Source organism: Muscardinus avellanarius (genome assembly GCF_963383645.1).
Source record: "Muscardinus avellanarius genome assembly, chromosome: 13".
In the NCBI taxonomy this organism is placed as follows: domain Eukaryota; kingdom Metazoa; phylum Chordata; class Mammalia; order Rodentia; family Gliridae; genus Muscardinus; species Muscardinus avellanarius.
In genome coordinates, this window is record NC_137799.1 from 36425467 (window position 1) to 36446781 (window position 21315).

The 21315-nt window shown below is 49.5% G+C and overlaps 1 protein-coding gene across 1 annotated transcript in view; it reads left to right on the plus strand.

The window, feature by feature from the left end:
- The window catches only part of GABBR2 (gamma-aminobutyric acid type B receptor subunit 2), a gene marked incomplete at both ends in the record, with an annotated part of 372345 nt that overhangs the window by 347616 nt on the left and 3414 nt on the right, over window positions 1–21315 (plus strand). The window contains 4 exons of the mRNA XM_080708508.1: window positions 7712–7822; window positions 11406–11630; window positions 14041–14223; window positions 17307–17436. Coding sequence (XP_080564634.1) covers window positions 7712–7822; window positions 11406–11630; window positions 14041–14223; window positions 17307–17436 — 649 coding nt within the window. The remainder of the gene's footprint in view (window positions 1–7711; window positions 7823–11405; window positions 11631–14040; window positions 14224–17306; window positions 17437–21315) is intronic.

A 21315-nucleotide genomic window follows, 5' to 3' on the forward strand; every position in this document is an offset into this window, starting at 1 on the left:
TGGCATTTGGCGCCCAGGGCCCAGAGAGGTCTGTGCGCCCCTTGTGTACAGCATGGGACTCTCTCCTCCCACGGGAAGGCGGCCAAAAGTGTCCGCCCTGACGTCCCCTGGTGGGTGAGCCACACATCCCTTCCAGATTTGTGATTCTGAAAAAATAAATCATCCAAACTTGTAATCAAATGTTCAAAAAGAAAATTCTTACCTTGAAATGACAGCTTCTAGCTTTGCTGCTTCAGAGAGGTAGGGCTGCTGCTGTTGAGATAAGCAGTCCAGCCCCTGCGGGATCTGGAAGGTTCCTTCCGGCTCCAACACTCTGTGACTCCTGCAGCTGGAGATAATGATGATGGCTGACACATCGGGAGCGGGCATTCCAGCCTCCACAGGCTGTGAACACACTGGGCACCTCCCTTGATCGCCTCGCCAGCCTCGGGATATTGTGGATGAGGGAATCACAGCTCAGAGAGGTTTAGAGCTATGTTCAAAGTCACACAGCTGGCGGCAGTGGCCATGGGACCAGAACCCCATGCCCTTTCCCCTCCCTGCCAGGCTTCCTTGACAGGATTCTCCATCTTCCTCCAAAGAGATAGTGGGACTCGACTGCCACCCCCCACGCCAGGGGGCAGGCTTCCCAAGAAGCTGAAAATGTAGCCCAAAGAAGCCCAACACCCCCAACACACACACACACACACACACACACACACACACACACACGCACACACGCATGCATGCACACACACACTCATGTTCACCTTACACACACACTCGACTTTGGGTAGCCATATGGGTGGCACAAGCGATCATCCCAGTCCTTGGGAGGCTGAAATGGAGAATCGCCGGTTCAAGGCCAACCTCGGCAACTTAGCAAGGCTCTCAGCAACTTAGTGAGATCCTGTTTCAAAATAAAATAATTTAAAAGTAGGGTTGGGGTGTGTAGCTCACAGGTAGAATGGCCTTGGAGTCAACCTCCAGGCAAAAAAATAAATAAAATTATTATTTTTTATTTTTACTTTGGAATTTAAAGAATAAAAGAGGCAAGACTGGCCCAGGGAGCGAGCTCTGCCTGGGAGCTGGTCAGAAGGTGGAGGCCCCTCCCTTGCAGAGCTCTAGCCGGGCCTAGGTACCTGAGCCACCTGCAGGAGCGACAGGATGAACGTCAAGGGACCCCAGCCAGGTCAGGTGGGGCACATGGCGCCTTCAGGCACACCTCTGCACTCGTCCCCCTCCCTGCCTGGACCCAAACCCAGCCTGGCCCAGGACACACAGGAGCGTCAGGCCTGGCCCAGGGTCAGAGCCCACACGGCAGTGGGTCGTGGCTGCCCTTGTGCTTACCCAGCACTCTGTGTGCCAGAAGTATGCAGGTGACAAACAGAATCTTCCTTCTCAACCAAAGAACTTCTGAGAACCCAGTGTCACCCTGTTGTTTCAGATCCTTGAAATACCTGGCTTGCCAAAGGACGGTGCCAGCACCTCCCTTAGCAATGCAGCCTTCCAGGCCCTTCCCGCTCGCCCTCCCTCCACCAGGATGTTCTTCCCTGGGTTTCCATGTCCTTGGGCCTCAGACCAATGTCCCAGACTAGCTGACCTGCAGCAGGGCCCTGTCGGTGCCTCTCAGAACAAGGACTTTGGAGTTCTCACTGGAACTTATGCTCCAAGGATGAAGCTTTGGATAGGTCTCATACCCCAGGATCTAACACACCATGGGTATGTAAGAAAGGCAGAATGAGTCCATTCTGGGTGAATAAACATAGGGTAAATAAAGTCCTCCCCCTCCCATGATCTAGGCCCATACTAATGACACCCTAAATTAACATAAGGGCTCACTTTGCAACTGGGAAACTGAGGCTTGGGAAAGTGCTTGCCTGAGGTCACCCAGCAAGCCCAGAGCAGGGTGACCTGCTTGGCCTTGCAGGCCCACACCTCGACCGGTGCCTGACCTCCTGCCTGTCCACTGGGCAGCCTGACAGCACAAGGGGTTTGCAGGCCGCTGACCTCCATTGTGAAGGGCCGCGTCCTGCAGAGGGACTCTCGGGCCAGCTGGTCTCCTCTCGCTGCACAGATGAGAGGCTTTCCCAGGCAGCTTCTGCATGCCTCCCGCTGAGCAGCTCAGACCAGGAGGCAGGTGTGGGCACTTCTGCCCTCAGGCAGGCCTCTCTGCCAGGCTCAGCAGCCGGCAGGGCACGAGGAGGTCTTCATAGCCGGGGTTCAGCTTGCCAGACCAAAGCTCGGCTTCCCGGGAGGCTACTACCACATGCTTAACAATGAAGTGACTTCCCCAGCACAGCTCCTCAGTTTACAGAGCAGGTTTATGCACAACCGCTTCCTTGGAACTTGCCCCAGGCTTATGAGAGGCAGGTTGGCGGAGGCAAATGTGACACAGTGGGAGGAGCACTGTTTGGGGAGCAAGACAGATCTAGGTTTAATCTCAGCCCTGAGGCTGGCTAGCTGGAGATCCTGGGCAAGTTACCCAACCTCTCTGGGCCTCGTTGTCCTCATCTGTAAAATGGGCAGAACACCTTTTTGGATTCCCAGGTGGCTTTGACCAGATGCCATGGGTAGAGTCCTCACCCCGGCAGTGAGCACTTAGTCATCACTCATGACACATGGGCCTCGGCATCCTATGGCTGCTCCCCTCTGAGGCTACTTCTTGTGGAAAGAGCCCTGGTTGTACTGGAATGGGAGACCTTGAGGACACAAAGTCTGCCCTGCTCATTGCAACAGCAGCAACGGTACCTGGCAAATGGCCGCGCATAATAGTTAGGTACTGAGGCAGGAGGTGTCCTGGGGATTGAACTCAGGGGCATTCCACCCCGAGCTACACACCCAGCCCTGTTTATTCTCTTTTTTTAAAACAGGGTCTTGCTATGTAGCTGAGGCTGGCCTTGAACCTTCAGTCCTCCTGTCTCAACCTCCCAAGTACTGGGATTATAGGCGTGCACCACCACACCAGGCCAACAGTTATGTATTGAGTGGATGCTTACTTAGGTAATTGCTCACAAGAGAAACAAGTAAGAGCAAAGAATAAAAAAGGACAAAAGCACAATGAAAGCCCTCACAGGCAGCCACCCCAAGTAAGAGATGCATTCTTAAAACGGTGGAGATTTAGCCATGCATGCAACTGTGCAGAGAAGTGGGCCCTGACGTGAGCTCCCGGTGTGGCTTCTGCAGGGTTTGTTGCCCCCAGCTCTCTGGCCCTGGGCTGCGTGGACAGCCACATTGAGGCAAGCCCAGTGCAGTGTCTTGTCCTGGCCTGGGCTCTGCCCCCTCCATCCCCTACAGCCCCCACAGCTACCCTGGAAGCGGTGGAGGGGGTCTGCCATGTGCCTAAAAACCTGGCCTCATTTTAGGCCAGTGAGTGTCTTTCAGACTAGCTCCAGCCGCGGCTGCTGGCCTCACCCTGTCCAGCCCCACTGGCCACAGCAGTTGTGTGTCCCCAGCAGAGGGTAATCCCCGCCCCGGCTGGATCCTCCGCGTGGGTCTCTGGCGCCCTCTAGTGGGGCTTCGGTGCTCGACAATGACGCCACCTACGCACTCTGGCCTGGACTCCCGCCCCGCCCGCTGGCCCTCTTCTAACTAAGGTGTCACCACGCAGACCCTGTGAACCCCACTTCCAGGCAACTTCGGGGTGCACCAGACAAGAGACGTGCCTTGCTTTGGGGTTCAGTACTAGAGTCGCTTGACTTTATTCACGGTCTCCCCATCCTCCAGCTTACAAGGAAGGAACCTCAATAATTCCCAAAACTACCCCAGCACCCTGGTTGCTGTGTGTGTGCCTTGAGGCAGAGATGGGGCTGGTGAATGACCAGAAGATCTTAGAGGATCCGGTCATGGTGGCGCACACTTGTAATCCCAGCATTCAGGAGGCTGAGACCTGAGGATCACAGTACACGGACAGCTACTTAGTGAGGCCCTTCACAACTTTTTGAGGCCCTGTTTCAAAATAAAGAATAAAAATAGGGCTGGGGTGGGGGGTAGCTTGGAGGTCTAATGCCCCTGGGTTCCATCCCAGACCCGCAAAAAATTAAAAAAAATCTTGGAGGTTTCTGTCCAGATCAGCGTCTGGGAACTGGGAGGTGGCAGGGAAGCTGCTCTGGAGGTGGCAGGGAATCTGCTGTCTCAGTAACGGTTCGTCTTTGCCATTGCCCCTGCCCCCGGCTCCGGCTCCAGGTTATTGAGGGAGGGGATCCGAAAGGTCCAATGTAAGACCTGGAGAGTCAGGATTCAAAGAGGGCAGAGCAGACAGGGTGGGAAGGTGGGAAGCAACCAGGCTGGAATGTTGGCTGCAGAAGGGGAAGCCAGAGTGAGCAGCGGTTCTGTGAAAGCTGCCCCGTGGAGTAAGGAATGCCTGGCTGGCCAGGGAAAGGCAGATATTTTTCAAGCTAAGAAAACCCAGAGCGGGGCCAGGCAGACAAGCTCATCAGAGTGATGAGCTCCGTTCTAGGTCTGAGGTCGAGGTAAAGTCCAGAGGCTGCAGGACTAGGGTGGCCTAGTGGAAGACAGCATGGTGATCTGTCCCTCCGTGGTAGATCTTCTCCTCCTGACTCAAAGACAGCCTGGAGCTATTCTGGGGAGCCCCAGAGGAAAGTCAGGCAGCAATGGGTGGAGGTCCAAGAGGAAGGCTATGGACCTATAAAAGAACTTTACAGTCATCTCACCAAGAGCCAGACAGTCATTGTCAGGTTCCTACAAATAGTTTTACTTACATTGTACAAGGGTGTATGACAGAACCATCCTCTCTACTCAGAGAACCTAAGAGTCCATCCTAAATTGCTGCCTTTCACTACAGAACAACAGGAAAATCACTGTAGAACAGGCACAGATGTCATTAATGGGTTGCACCCATGCATGACCACATGGGCCGGCGCCACTGTATCCCAATGTCTGCGTGGTTGTCAGACAGTGGAGAAACACAGAATCCGACACCAGCTCAGACTTAGTGTCAGAATCTGTTGTGACCCTGGGACCAAATCCATTCTATCTCCTTAATTAAACAATATTAGGATGTCAGAAATCCCTGCTACCTTTAGCAAAATGCAGCCCGGTTCCTGGTAGGGGTATCTTCAAAAGGGAAATATCTAGCCCAAGTCACCCCAATTTTGGAGATCACCTTCCTTTGGGATGACTACCAGTACAGAGGCCCTAGGGGATCCTATTGTCCCTTCTAGCACTAAAGCCCAAGTGTGGACTCCATGTCCATGGACGAGAAGAGGCCATGCTGAGGCTTCCTGTGGCCTGGAACAGGTAAAGGGAAGCGTGTAGCTAGATGACCTAGTTACAGAATGGCCTGCACCCATTGGCCCCACCCCTCCCGGCTCTTCCTGCTTCTATGTGAGGCCCCCAGCTTTCACAGTCACAGGAGCCTGACATTGCCTGCCCTAAGGCCAGGTCTTGAGAGCAGGGCCAAAAGAGATAGGGCTTTGGGCCCCACCTGCCCGAGGTCTACCTTCTACACCCCTGGGCCACATCAAAGTGCCCTTTCTTCCCAGTGACTGAGCCTGGGATACCCAACCCTTACTCCAAGCCTCAAAGGAGAAGTCCAGCAGAACACAGCACCCTGAACATAGGTCTTTGGCAATGTGTCCTCAGTGGGATCCATTCAAAAGGCAAAAAGATTTGCAAAGAAATCTTCAACTTTATCAACATTTGTTGTTGCTAGTATATCTATGTGTCAATTCTGAAACTATTTTGTAAGATTGAGCAAATGAGAAAATATTTTGATGTTGTCGGAACCCGGGATCTCATTGTGGGAGAAGGGAGATACAAATTTGGAATGAGGGAAGAAAACAAGACCAATATGGTGTGATTATCAATATTTATCTTAAGAAAGATGGAACAGAGATTGACCAGATAGATTTTTTTAAGAGTCTAGAAGTAATAACACCCTAGAACCAGCGAGCACATCAAGTGCCCAGACCTTGGTTTATCAACACCATTCTCCACTGAAGTGCCGGGGCTTCTCAAAGAAATGGCTCGTTCCACAACTGTGACAAGGAAAGTACACAGAGAACCTGAAAGAGCTTAAGCCAAGAAATTAGAAAGTGCTCAAAAAAATTATAAAATCATGGGCAGAGGAGGCAGTGTGAAGAAGTTTTCCACCGGCCAAATCTGGGAAACATTTGAACATGCAAGTGAATAATAGTAATGGATTATAAGATATTGAACTAACAAGGAACCCGTGAATTTATAAATAAGTGGGAGGAAGGGAGAGCTCCTGTGGTCAAATGAGATGATGGAGTTCGCAAATCACCATTTTACAGCTTCCAAGGTAGGTGACTCGGGTTGAACTATCCAGGGACGGCGAAGTCCTTGAGTTGCTATTGGTGGGAACAGGACACATACGCAGTCTCCAGGCAGCTCCCGCAGATTACTTATTAATTACCACATGGAGACGGTACCTTTCCAGTGGAGAGACCTGGCAGGCATCGCCGCAATCGAGTGATCACAGTTAACATCACCAGTGATGGGACAAAGTGCCATCGAGTGTCCCTGAGGTGAAGCACTGAGGCCAGGCCATAGCTTATGTAGGCTTCCTGCCAGGAACCCACAACCTGGATCTGGTCAAGACAGAGCATTCAGGCAAACCGAAACTGAGACAGTCTACAGAATCACTGGGCTGGACCCTGCAGGAATACCGGGATTGCATGAGACCAAAGGAGACCAGAGAGTCACAGCAAGAGAACATACACATGGCCCTGGAACGGGCCCTGCTTCCAAAAAACCACAGGTGCCTTAAAAGATATTATTGGACTAATTAGCGAAATTGATAATGGCCAGTTATATATATCAGATAATATATCTGATAATAACACCGTATGGGTGTTAAATATCCTGAATTTGTAAGTGTATGTGGATGTGTAATAGAATCTTCTTATTCTTGGGAAATCCCTCCTCAAATATTTAGGAGTGAAGGGTTAAGATGTCTGCAACTTACTCTTACATGGCTAAGAAAAAATAAATGTACAAATGTGCAGTAGATATCATTTCAGTCCCCGGGTCTTTTTCTCTTATTACCGCTGTCTAGCTTGTTCTCTCCCACAGTTTCTCAGTTAAATTCCTGAGAGAGAAAGTGTGTGGGTAGGATCCTCTTCATCAGCCCTCTTTCTACTTCGTACTAACTAGGAAATCTCAAAGACCATTACAAAGCGTCAGGATTGGCTGCCTAGAATCAGGTGTCCACCTCTTGTCCAATCAGCTCTGGCCCAGGATGGGTCATGTGACACATATCATAGATACCACCACTGCACCCACCACGGGGGAGGCGGGCAAGAAGTTCTTTTTAGAAGGTCTTGGCAGGTCCCATGTTTGGCTGCACCAGTATCTTATCTACCACTTATCCAGCTTCCCTGGCCTAACTTTGCACCTAATTCTCGCCCTCCCTCTCTTAACAAACATTATAGAGTCCTGCTCTGAGCCAGGTCTTGTGCTAGGGTTCTAAGGGCACAGAACTGACCCAGTTCTTATCCCCAGCATCTCTGACTCAACTTGATCAGGACAAAGAAGTGGAGTGCAGGGTTGATTCGTGATTAGCAAACAAAAGGCAGCCATTACTAGTTGAGGCTGAACCCCACGTTCTAGGAACACAAAGGTGGGGCCTAAAAGTCCTCCTGTATGCTAGCGCTGGCTGTGGTTCAGAGGGGAGAAGGGCCTTTGGATAGGGACCAGTTGCTGGAAGGTGCCCAGTCCATCCCTGGGCTTTGTTTTTCTCTCTGCACAGCCGGACCCAGCAGGCCGGGACATCTCCATCCGCCCACTACTGGAGCACTGTGAGAACACCCACATGACCATCTGGCTCGGCATCGTCTACGCCTACAAGGGGCTCCTCATGGTAGGTGCAGCACTGGAGACAGGCAAGGGCCCGCTTCTCTGCCGGACCTCTCTCTGCTAGGGGCTTCCATCAACATAAAAATAAACAGAATCCTTGCAACAATGCACTTGCTCTCTGCCAGGACCAGCTTCTGCCCCCTGTTGTCCCAGGTCCCACACACACACAACTCTCTAAGATAAGTACAAATAAGATTCCCATTTCCCTGACAAGGACACTGAGGCTCTGTGTCTTGCCAAGATCACTCAGCTGGTAAATGGCATAGTCAAGATCTGAACAAAAGACACTTTAAAGCCTATGAAGATGCCTTCCCACTGTTCCAAGAGCCAAAGGCCGTTCACACCCACAAAGCATCTATACCCACCATGCATTCACACCCACCATGTGTTCACACCCACAGTGTGTTCACACCCACATCCCACAGGGCCTTCTCCATCCATGGGAGTCAGTGAACTCATCCCCATTCTGTAGATGAGGAAAGCAAATCTCAGAGTTCAAGTGCCCAAGGCTACCCAGTCACCTCCAGTCTCTGAGCCCAGCACTCTTCCCCCTCCAACCATTTATTAAAAATCAAAAATTTGCTGGGTGTGTTGGTTCACACCTATAATCTCAGTACTTGGGAGGCTGAGACTGGAGGATCACAAGTTCAAGGTAACCTCAGCAATATATAAGACTCTCAGCAACCTAGAGAGACCCTATTTCAAAACAAAACAAAAATAAATAAATAAAGTAAAGGGGGCTGGGGGTAGCTCAGAGGTATAATGCCTCTGAGTTCAATCCCCAGTCAGAACCACAACAGCAACATCAAAATACAGGCTGGGGGTATAGCTCAGTGGTAGAGTGTTCACCTGGCATTCAAGAGGCCTTGGGTTCAATCCCCATCACTGGAAGAAAAAAAAAGATGTAAAGCAAAGACCACATACCAAGCCCACACCACACAGTTGTGGAATTTTAATGTTAGGAAGCACCTCAAAGGTCAGCCCTACCTACCTTAGCTCAGGTTGACTCTCCAGAGATCTCTCTCATCTGGTGTAAACCAGGGCTCTGCTACACACACACACACACACACACACACACACACACACACACACACACCAGCAATAAGAAGCTGGCCACTATACCCTCTTCAGATCTTTCTCAGGAAAGTTTGGCCACTACCCCCCACTATATGACCACCACATAGAGGCCAAGAAATCAGCCCTGGCTAAAAGTTAAGCTGGGATTTCTTGTGCTGCACAAGCACTCTTACCTAATGCTGCCTCACAGAACTGTGAGCGAGCCATCCTGTCCTTCAAGGGGCTACACCAGAAAATTATTTGTTCCGGTGCCCCAGGCCATTTGAGACTTTCTTATGATTTCCAGACAGGTACCTTGAGCCCCCAGTGGGAACAATAGGACCACTGGGCTGTAATCTGGACCCCCCTCGACCAGGTTAATGGCCTTGGAGATGACAGGGGGAGGTACCCAGAGTAGAGATAGGACCTGGAGGACTAGCCAAAGGTCCTGGACTTGGACAAGGACACACAGGGAAATTTGGAAGAACTGTCAAAAATGGGAGACCCAGACTCATCATAAATGGTAAAGCTGCCATAGGCAGACCTCAGCTCCATGTACAGAGGATGTGTCCCGCAGGGACAGCATCCATGGAGCTTAATGGAGCCCAGAGCAAATGAGTTTCCCTGTCCCAGGAAGCATGCTGAATCGGTGACTCGTTTCCCCAGCGCTTGTAGAGTAAGAGAGTGAAACTAGACTCCCTGCAATCCTTCCAGCCTCCGTGTTCCTTGATTCTGAGACACCGTGAAATTAGATTACGGTGAATCATATTGACATCTTTAAACTGGATTTACCTGCCATGTTTTCATCATTCATAATCTCTCCCACCTACCTCTAAAAGTGGTTGGAGATGATGGCATCTCTTCCAGTGAGGTGAATGCCTTCAACAGGATCACGTCAATAAAAGCTTTATTTGACAGCACACATGCTTTACCTTTTAGAGTGTGTACAAGAAGCTGGGATGGTGGTGCATGCCTGTAATCCCAGTACTTGGGAGACTGAGACAGTAGGATTATGGGTTCAAGGACAGCCTCAGCAACATAGTGAGACTCTCAGACAACTTGTGAGACTCGTTTCCTAAAACAATAAATAAATTATATAAAAAGGGCTGGGGTAGCCGGGCATAGTGGCACACACTTGTAATTTCCGCACTTGGGAGGCAGAGACAGGAGGATCATGTAGGTTTGTAGCCAGCTGCGCTGGCTTAAGAGACCCTGTTTCCAAAAATAAAAAATAGGTCTGGGAGTGTAGCCCGGAGGTAGAAGGGCTTCCAGGAACCCCAGTACCACCAAAAAAAAAAAAAAAAGGGCTGGGGTATATCTTGGAGGTCAAATGTCCCTGGGTTTAACCCCCAGTACCAAAAAAAAAAAGTGTGTGTAAAGAACCATCCCCAGCCCCACTCGTAGTTTAGGGTTTATAGCTAAAACCCTACCACTACCCCTAACTCTTCTGTTCTGGAAGCACAGAGTCCCCTGGCTGGAGAAAGCATGCACAACCCTGTAGGCCCACCCCCCAGGCCACCCTGAGCACACCCCAATCAGTGCTCAGTGTCCACCTGCTTCCACAGCTCCAGTGATGGGACTCAGCCCTTTCCAAAAAACCAACACCATGCATGGATGGTATATTCATTTCCTTTGGCTACCATAACAAGTTATCACAATGTCATGGCTCAAAAGAATAGAAATGTATTCTTTCACAGCTCTGGAGACCAGAGTCCAAAATAAAGCAGGGGTGTTCCCCCATGAAGCTCTAGGGGAGGTGCCTCCCTCGCCTTTGCCAGTGATGGGGCTCCACACCATCCCCATTTCTATCTCCATCTTCACACTGCCTTCTCCTCTCTCGGGATCCTTGCCATAGTGTTTGGGGCCACCTGGATAACCCAGGATGATTTCATGTCCAGATCTTTAATGACCCTTTTCCCCAATAAGGTCACATTCACAGTTTCCTGGAATGAGGGTGTGTATCAGTTAGGGTCATCATTAAACCCTACAGATGGGTCACTTTGCTAGAAAATTCTTCCTGGTGCTCAACTGAAATCTGCCTAGTGTAACTCATGCCTATGAGTCCTTGTTCTACTCCTTGAAGGCCTAAGAATGCTTATTCTCTTTCCTCTTGACACTATTGAGAGAGATTTGCAGCCCACCACCAGGTCCCCAAATGTGCCCGTGTTTTATAACTGGTGAAGACACATACCAGTTTGTTGGCCCGATGGTGGTGTGGCAGAGGAGAGGACACTAACTCCCTGTCAGAAAGCTGCAGTCCTGACACCCATCCAGCTCTGACGCTCATGGCCGTAGGTCCCCAGGCAGGTCACCCCACCCAGCCCAGCCTCTGCTGTCTCCATTTCCTCAATGGGACGCAACTCAGGGCTGTGCATGGAAACAGATAGCGGTATCCAGAAGACTGGCTGACAGCCAAGCCCCTCACCCCGCCCCTACTGCCTGAGCAGCTCTCCAGCAAGCAATTTCTTGGAGTCGCGAGTGTGTGCCTCCACCTGGTAATGATCATCTCCCCTTTCTGTTCACCGTTTCAGTTGTTCGGTTGTTTCTTAGCTTGGGAGACCCGCAACGTCAGCATCCCCGCACTCAACGACAGCAAGTACATTGGGATGAGCGTCTACAATGTGGGAATCATGTGCATCATCGGGGCCGCCGTGTCCTTCCTGACCCGGGACCAGCCCAACGTGCAGTTCTGCATCGTCGCCCTGGTCATCATCTTCTGCAGCACCATCACCCTCTGCCTGGTGTTTGTGCCAAAGGTACCAGGCCCCTGGCCTCTGACTCCATCCCTTAGCTTTCTCCACTTTCTAAATTTTTATGCATTCTTTTTTGATGGTGTCAACTGTTTTACTCCATTTTCTGTTACTGTTATGGAGTACCTGAGGGAATTAAAATTTATAATGATAAGAAGTTTATTTAGCTCACAGTTCTGGAAGCTCAGGGGTATAGCACCAGCACTGGCTGAGCTCTGGTGAGGATCTCATAGTAAACGACATCACAACAGCAGGAGTACCCGTGGGAGGAAAAGATGGCATGTTGAGACAAAGCCAGAGAGGATATTGGAGGCTGGGCCACCTCTTGTAACAAGTTGTCCTCCTAAGAACGACCTCAGTTGCACCCTAACTACCTATCTCCCTAGAGCACACCCCCAATGACCTAAGAGTCTCCCTCTAGGCCCCTCCTCCTAAAGGTCCCACCATCTCATTACCAATCCCCTGAGAACCAAGCTTCCAACTCATGAGCCCTTGGGGACACACTCAGGCCAAATCCCAACCATGGCAAGGACGACTCACATTATAGAGAGTTTTAAAACTGCAGAGAAGAGCAGGAATTTCAGAAATCCCACTTAGTCCCATCACTCCCAAATTAGCAAGAACTGCTGATGTTTGCTTAGATGTTTTTCAGTATTAGCGTTTTTGATGTTTTCCCTGATGGTCTTTCTGTTTTTAAAGGCTAGGAGATGCTGCTTTTAGGATATGGTCTTCACTCTAGCACACATATTATTTGGTAGTTTGCCTCCTTCCCTTCACTTTCTTTGAGGTCATAATTTGTATGTCCACTTGATGCCTTCTTGGTGAGATTAGAGTTTCAGATTGTTTTATATTATAAATGAACATTTTTATGTAACCTGTTTTCCTTGTTTCAAATTATTCCTTTAAGATACCGTCATAGAAGTGTTATGATTGGGTCAAAAGGCATAACCATTCTTAGTATCCTCTTACATTTTCCATTTATCTGAAGGGCTGACCTGCAGGACTACCTTGAAGAGATATTTTTCCAACATAGCAGTAAGCAAGTGACCCAGAGGTTTGACCTCTTGGGATGCCGCAGGGTGGTCTGTGTATGGAAGCAAGCCTGACTTCAGTGGGTCTCAAGAGTAAAGGGAGAGGAAGGAGAGAGGCAGAAGGAGTTACTGACCCAAAGGGGGAGGATACTGCAGAGATGGGGAAGAAGAGCAATCACTCAGGGTCCATGTAGGGAAAGAGGCTGCCCATGGTGCCTCCTCTGTCCTCTTGGACACCCAGGCAGTCCCCAACCCACTCATCCCAAGAGCCTACCTTCAGGACTCTGCCACACACGCCCTCCTTCTCCTCCAGTTGTTCACACCTGCCCGAGCTCCAGGCCAGCGCCACAACTTCCTGGCCCGCACTCCAACCCTCTCCATCGTGTGAAAGATGCTGGATGGTTCCCTAAGCCCAGCTCCAATTGTATCATTCTGCTGCGCCCCTCACCAGCTCCCCATCGCCCTCCTGGCTCCACGGCTCCCAATGTCAGGCTGGCTTTCGGGACCCTCAGGGCTCCTCCAGTCCTCGCAGAGAGCCCTGCTCATCATGTAAACTGCCTTTCCCCCTAGTGCCCCGAGCCCTGGGCCTCCCTGCTTTTGCATATGCCCTGCCTGCCCCCTGGACTTCCCTTTCCTCACCCACTCTCCTCCACCGAGCCCAGCCCAGGCCACAACACCTGGTGGGCACCCTGTCCTTGCTACCTCGGGCCTGGTGAGGGCTGGGCCCTTCTGTGTCCCCACCCCACGCCTCTGGACCACGAGGTCCTGATGTAAGGAAGCGATGGCTCTCTTGGCTCCTGCTTTCCAGCACCGAGTCCAGAGCCTGCCACAAACCAGAGACCTTTCTAGAATAAATGGGTAAGATCCCGGTCAAGTGGCAACTTTATCATCAAAAATGTCTTTGTATACAACTAAGCTGTACCCAGACTCCTGACCTGCAGAGACTGTAAGATAACAAATGTACGCTTTTCTTTTAAGCCTTTGCCAATAACAGAGCTGGCTACCAGACTGTCCCCAGACTTATCGAGGGTCTAACCAACAGAGGCCTTGCTGTCCCTCTCTTGTATTCTCTCCAGGGCTTATTGTCCACCAGAAACAAGGCCGAAGGCAGAGTGAGGCTCAGTTGGGGCCTTTGGGTGGCTTCTCCCCAATGGTTGGGGATGTGGGTGGAATTGGGGCTCAGTACCATTGAGACATGGCCACAGGAAGGGGGCCTGGACAAGGTCACTCCAGGCCAGTGGCAGAGGCTGGCTTGAGCCAGGCCCCTGACTCCCAGCCGGTGGCCTTCCTGGGCTGATGGCCCGCAGCGTGGGACCTGCGGGGAGGGAGGCTAGGGGCTGGGAGGCACGCAGGCGGCCCTCCTCAAGCCCGCTGTGTCCCTTCAGCTCATCACTCTGCGAACAAACCCAGACGCAGCCACTCAGAACAGACGGTTCCAGTTCACTCAGAACCAGAAGAAAGAAGACTCCAAAACGTCCACCTCGGTCACCAGCGTGAACCAGGCCAGCACATCCCGCCTGGAGGGCCTGCAGTCGGAAAACCACCGGCTGCGGATGAAGATCACAGAGGTGCGTCTTGCTGTCATACTTGGCAACCAGGCTGTGCTCTGGCCTATGCCAGAGCCGTCCCTCCTGTCACGCTCCTTGGGACCACCCTGCACATGGCCCCAGGGTCCCTCTGCCGGCGCCAGGGTAACACCAACCAGACAGAAGCAGTTTGTCAGATCTCACAAGGGCCCGTTGCCCACCTGGCCCAAGCTTTTGGAGTCCAGCAATGCCCGATTCAAGACCTCCAAAAAAAAAGTAGTTTTCAGAGATCTGGAGCTTCCAGATGGGCCATACCTAGACACCCCCACCCACCATGTCCACATGATGCACAGCAGAAGAGGAAGCCGGCAGGACCTTTTCTGGGAGAGGCTTTGCTGTAGCCCTCCTTACTCTTGTCCTGAGGGCTCTTAACTGGTCCTGGATCATTCCAGAGAAGCAAGATTTCTTTGTGTCAAGCCAAACTTCAAATTCTGGAATTAAACCCAGGGGCATTTTATCTCCAACCTACATTCCCCAGCCCTATTTTATTTTGTAGTCGGAAACAGGGTCTCACTGGGTTGCTGAGGGCCTTGACAACTTACTAGGGCTGGCCATGAACCTGCGATCCTCCTATCTCAGCCTCCCAAATACTGAGATTACAGGCATGCCCCACCACACTGGGCTCAAACTCTCAACTCTTTAGGGTAGGAGGGAAAAACTAAGTCTTCTTTCCCTGTCCTGGGTCAGGGGGTCTGACCGGACCCATGCTCCATGGGCTCATATCCTTTTCATAGAGGAAGGCTGACTCATTGAGCAGGTAGGAGAAGGACAAAGCACAGGGTCAGTCAGGGAGCGGCTAAGCTGCAAGGGCAGGGAGACTCCCAGATGGGGTGGCCCATGGGAAATGTGTTTCCCTGTCTCTCACCTAACGCTGAGAAGAGCTTTCCTGGTTGGAGAACTCCATGGTCATTGCTAGACCAGGTTCCTCCTCTCTGGCTTCCTGCCACCCCCAGGTGAAGCCAGGCGGAAGGCATGCCCTGTTCTCAGTCTCAGGAGAGGGTGAGACAGGAAGTCTGCACAAGAGATGGCCTTTTAAGCAAGTGACACGAAAATTGTACACATTTTGGTTCTGCTCCAGTTACGTTGGCAAGAGCTCGCATGAGCACACTCACAGTAGAGGCTCGGGATGTCCCCTTTTGCTGGACAGTGGCAAGGAAGGAGGGAACAGTAGAGTTGCCCAGTTAGATACGGGATGCCTGGCTAAATGTGAATTGTATCAGTATAAATATACCTCAAATCATGTATTGAATATTGTATTCGTTGTTGAGTATATTTGGAATATGCTTAGATCAAGAAAAATGACATTTTTGCTACCTGAAATTCAAATGCAACTTTGCATTCTATATTTTTATTTGCTAGATCTGACAGCCTCTTGGTGGGCTCATGGTGACCTGCCACAGAAAGATCTCAGAGAGGCCTCTGTACCCAGAATGACCGCCCACCACCAGCCCCCAGCGTTGAGCAGGAAAGCTTTCTATCCCTCAGAGCCCACTGCAGGTGCAGTGTTGGGCCTCTCTGCTGTTAGCACCTCTGCTTTACATTGCACTTCTACTCAAACACTCTAGCAACAAAGAGTTCACTCACTGTGACTTGGGAGACAGAGACAGGAGGATTGCAGGTTTGAGGCCAACCTCAGCAACTTAGCAAGACTCTCAGTAATGTGTGTGTGTGTGTGTGTGTGTGTGTGCGTGTGTGCGTGTGTGTGTGTGTGTGCGTGTGTGTGTGTGTGTGTGTGTGTGTGTGTGTGTGCATGCCCACTACTGGGGATGGAACCCAGGAGCATTGTACTTTCAAGCTACACCCCCCCCAGCCCTATTTTATAATCTTTTTATTTTTGAAATAGGGTTTCACTGATTTGGGAAGAGCCTCGCTAAGTAGCTGAGGCTGTCTGCGAACCACGATCCCCCAGTCTCAGCCTCCTGAAGTCTAGGATTACAAGCGTGCGCCACCGTGCCTGGCTAAAAAAAAAAAAAAAAAAAAAAAAAAAAAAAATTAGGTCTGGTTGTATACCTCAGAGGGACAATGCCCCTGGTTCAATTCCCAATACCACAAAAATAAAGAAAGAAAGAGAGAGGAGAATGGGAGGGAAGGAGGAGAAAATAAGAGGAGAGTTTACTCGTTGTAGGAAACTCCGGCCACCATAAGAACTCCTAAAATGGTGGTGGTTTATCCTGGAGTTGAGTCACAATCTAGCCTCCTGTTCCTCCTACCCTTGAATACTAGCCCTGCCGTGTGAGTTGCACACACACACAAAAATATCTCCTCCTGAAGCTGAAAATGTATTAAATGATGGCTGTGCTCCTGAGATGAGAACAGCACTTTACAGCTTATAAGGTCTCTCCCTTATACTGTAGTATGATGCCCACTACCCATCCCAATACCACCACTCACTCCCCACTAGAACGCTCACTCCCCAGCCCCCTGTGGGAATGAATTGCCCCAGGGCTCGCACCTGATTTGTGTGGAACCTGGGCAGGACTAAGACCAACCCTGATCAACTCCTCTGCACGAGCCCCTGCTGGTCTGAGTCTCCTTAACAGTCTGAGGCTCGGAGCTGATCCTGAGTACCTGTCCGCCCCACCGAGGGTCCTCTCAAGTAACAGTGATGATTATGGTAGTATTACTATAGTAGCAGGCTACCCTTTTTATGTGTCAGGCACTGAACTAGACACTCCATGCATTACCTCCTTCAATCTTTACAACATTCCCGCAAGGGAGAGAGATACAATGATTACCCCCATCCTACAGGTAAGGAAATGAGTCTCATGAACCAGTCTACAGAAGTAAGAGGCAGCTCTGGGTTTCCCCTAGGACTGTCCCCAGCACAGCCGGAGCTCTTCCCTCTCCCTGCCCTGCCTCCCTGGGCTTGCTCGGGTCCTCTGTCAAGCTGAAGCCTACACAGGTCATATAATTGCTAAGCCCAGGTCCTTCTCCTTGGACAAGAGTGGCAGGGCCTGTATGCGTCTCCTCTCCAAGACACAGAGGCCTGGCCCACCCTGGGCTGGCTTCAGGGCCAGGCAGGGGCCGGGGGAGGACTCCCACTCAGCTGCAGTGTTGTCTTCCAGCTGGACAAAGACTTGGAAGAGGTCACCATGCAGCTTCAGGACACACCAGAAAAGACCACGTACATTAAACAGAACCACTACCAAGAGCTCAATGACATCCTCAATCTTGGGAACTTCACAGAGAGTTCAGGTAAGAGGAGGTGGGGCCTGGACACGGGGACCAGGGTTTTGAATGCCAGACAACCATCTTCCTCAGAGAGGCCAAGGGCCTGGTCTGAAGTCACACATACAGAGCTGGGACACCTACAACCCCTGTCTCCTACAGTTCAATGTCTGCTCAGAAACACACACATGCACACGCACCACTGGCTTGGACCTGGACCTGGGCCAGTTTCTCATCCCTCAGGTCCAGGGCTATATGTGTTCAATGTGGCCCAGAGATTCCAGTCCACTGCGAGCTTTTATCCCCTTTTGTTCAAGTAACATATGTTTATTTCTCTGAGTCATGTTTCATTAGTGTACAGAAGAGAATGGTCAGTAAGATAAAATATGATGCCAACCTCACCAACTGGAAAACACACACTATAACACAGACCACTTTTTCCCCACCTAAAGTTACCCTAAAGCTTTGAAATTTGCCCAGTATGTGGGGCCAGGGAGGTGGCTCAGTGGTAGAGTGCTTGCCTAGCATGTATGAGGCCTGGGTTCAACCCCCAACACTGTTTTTAAAAAATAAAATAAAATAAAATAAAATAAAATAAAATAAAATAAAATAAAAACATTACCAGTGTGCATAAGAGAACATTGGGAAGTGGAGATTCTCCTGTGCTGTTCCAGAAGTCTGGCTGGCTCTCTCCAAATGCTGTGTTAAACTTTTTGATCTAGTAATTACATAGCAGGAAACTGCCCCTTGCCACATCCATGTGGGCAAAGACGTGTGAACAGAGATGTTCATCACAACATTATTTGCGGGTGAGAAAGACTATAATTAGCTTAAATGCTTATTGTTTTAAGTGGTTTTCTTAATTATGATACAACCAAACATGACATAATATACAACCAAAATTAATTAATTAGTTAATTTAAAATAAATAAATAAAGCCAATTTTCATAATGCAAATGCCATTATAAGGATGTTTAAAAAAATCAAACTAAGTCAGGCGTGGTGGCGCACGCTTGTAATCCCAGCATTCGGGAGGCTGAGACCTGAGGATTCTGGTTCACAGACAGCCTCAGCTACTTAGTGAGGCCCTCTGCAACTTAGTGAGACCCTGCTTCAAAATAAAGAATAAAGAATAGGGCAGGTATAGTTCGAAGGTTGAATGTCCCTGGGTTTTATCCCCAGACCCGAAGAAAAAAAAATCAAACTAAGCCAAAAAATTTTAACTCAGATGCAAATTATATATAAGGATAAATTATATATAATTATATACAAAATATACATAATTATATGCTCATTAATAAGAAAAATATCAACAACCCAAAAGAAATAAGCAAAAGAGCATTCCCCCAAGAAAGTACAAGAAGAAGATGGGGACCTCACTCAGTAGGAGAGCACTTGTCTAGCATGTACAAGGCCCCGGAGTTCAGTCCCCACTACGAGGGCAGGGGAAGAAGGAAAATGGCCAAAATATTCTATTTTAGTCAGGTGCAGTGGTGCACTCCTATAAGCCTACTACTTGGGAGGCTGAGACAGGAGGATCATAGGTTCAAAGTACCTTAGCAAGACACTGTTTCAAGATAAAAATAAGATAGGGCTGGGCATGTAGCTCAGAAGCAGAATGCCCCTGGGTTCAATCCCCAGCGCCACACACACACAAAATAATTACAACTAGCTCGCTCGCTTATGAAAAGATGCTCAATCTGACTCCTTATTAAAGGAATACAGATTAAATTGGCAGCGCAGTACCATTCTCACCTATCAGACTGGCAAAGGTGAGAAATCAGGAAGTTGCTAAGAGCGCACGGAAGCGGGCAGAGAAGGGGGCATTCCGAAACACTGCTGGTTGCCATAGAAATTTTGACCCACTCCTTCACCGCTGGAATTTATCCTGTGTCGTGGTCTGTTTGTGCTGCTAGAACAAAATGCCACAAACTGGAAGGTGTGTAAACAAAAGGAATTTATTTCTCACAGTTCTGGAGTTTGAGAATCCAAGATCAAGGCACAGGTAGACTGGCAAGAGCCTGGTCTGTGCTCTGGGCAGGCACCCGGACACGGCGTCCTCTCGGGGGAGGAACACTGAGTCTCGCGTGGTGGAAGAGATGGAGGCTTCGCCCTCGTGACTTCATCGTCTCTTAAAGGTTCCACTTCTTAGCTCTCACTGCATCGAGTTCAACTCAGGGACTTGGGCAGACTCATTTAGACATAGCACTGTAGACGTACAGCCAGTTCTCACCCCGGCCATGGTGTGCTCGTGTTCTGTCACCGTGAACAGTGACTGAGGGAACGCTGAGCCATCACTCCTATGGAATTTCAGGGTGAGGGTCCCATGAGCACCTTGCAGGTAGACATTCTCGGCAACCACTTTTGCTTTCTGTGTGTTTGCTTAGAGTTAAAATATAGTGTTGATTCATCAACACTGAACTCATGTCAACAGCAGGCTAACACATGCCTGACAGAAGCTTATCTAACACGTGTATTTTCTCCATAAGGCACATCTTGGTGCTTGGTACCAAGAGACAGCATTTCAGCCCTATACTTGAGAGCTGTTTTAAACAGCAAAGTCACCAGCAGACATGCTGGGGCTGGGATGTGGTTCAATAATAGAGCACTCGCCTAGTGTGTGTGATCCCAAGTACTAAATAGAAAAAGTGAAAAATGTGTCACTAAATAGACCTCAAAAAAAAAGTATTTTTTTATGGTAGAAAAGCTGAACAAAAAGGCAAAGTATCTCCTTGGCTGAGAAGCTGGGCTTCAGGCAACTCAAAATGTCTGACACTTTATGCCTGTCAGCAAATTACAAATCACAAAAGCATCACAAGTACTGATTTGGGGTTGCAAATAAATTCTAGCAAGTAGATGAGTTTGCAAATATAGAATCTATGAATAATAGGATCAATGGTACCCACATGGTGCAAAATGAAATACATATGAGGTCACCCGCTGAATCAAAAACAGGAATGCAGCCGGGCATGGTAGGACATACTTGTAATCCCAGTACTTGAGAGGGTGAGACAGGAAGATCACAGGTTCAAAGTCAGCCTCAGCAATTTAGTGAGGCTCTCTGCAACTTAGTGAAACCCTGTCTCAAAATAAAGAATAATATTGGGCTGGGGGTATAGCTTGGAGGTAGAATGCCCCTGGGTTCAATCTTGAGTATCACACACACACACACACACACACACACACACACACACACACACACACAAAGAATGCTCCTCTCCTGATTAAATGAACCCAAATCTCTTGGATGGGAGCTGATTTTCATATTTCTTTAAGCCTCCCCAAATGGTTCTGAAGAGCAAAGAGAGTGGGGAGGATTTATGTCATCCTGGTTTGGGGAACATGACACTCCTTTGAAAAGAGGTCCCAGAATTTTTGTAAATACTTAATTATTGCTGGACACATTCAGATTAGTTCCAACATCTTGATATTATAATTGATGCGGAGTTGAATGTCTTATATATATCTTTGCATATATCCTTGATTATTTATTTAGGACAGTTCCTAGAAATGGAAATTCTGGGTAAAAAAAAAAAATAGGCACTTTTTATAGTGTTCGCTACATCGTGACAGTGCTCCCCAGTGAATGTGTGTCAAGTTATGCTCACACTAGTCGTTTACTGGCTGTTATTCTTTTAATCTTTGCCAAGCTTATCAAAAATATACCTTCAAGGGATTTTTTCCCTTTGTCATTACATCTCTATGCACCAGTGCAAAGGGCTTTCACATCAAAACCTCTCATTTCTAGGTTATATTGCTTACAGAGTCCCCCTTTTTGTTGGAGAAGAGGGTAGAGGCCCCGCTCGCTCCCCGACACACTGCTGTGGGCAGAGGCTCAGCGCTCTGCCTTGGTCTCAGGAGAGCTGCTGCTTAAACCCTGACTCAGAGAAGAGAGGGAGGCTGGGC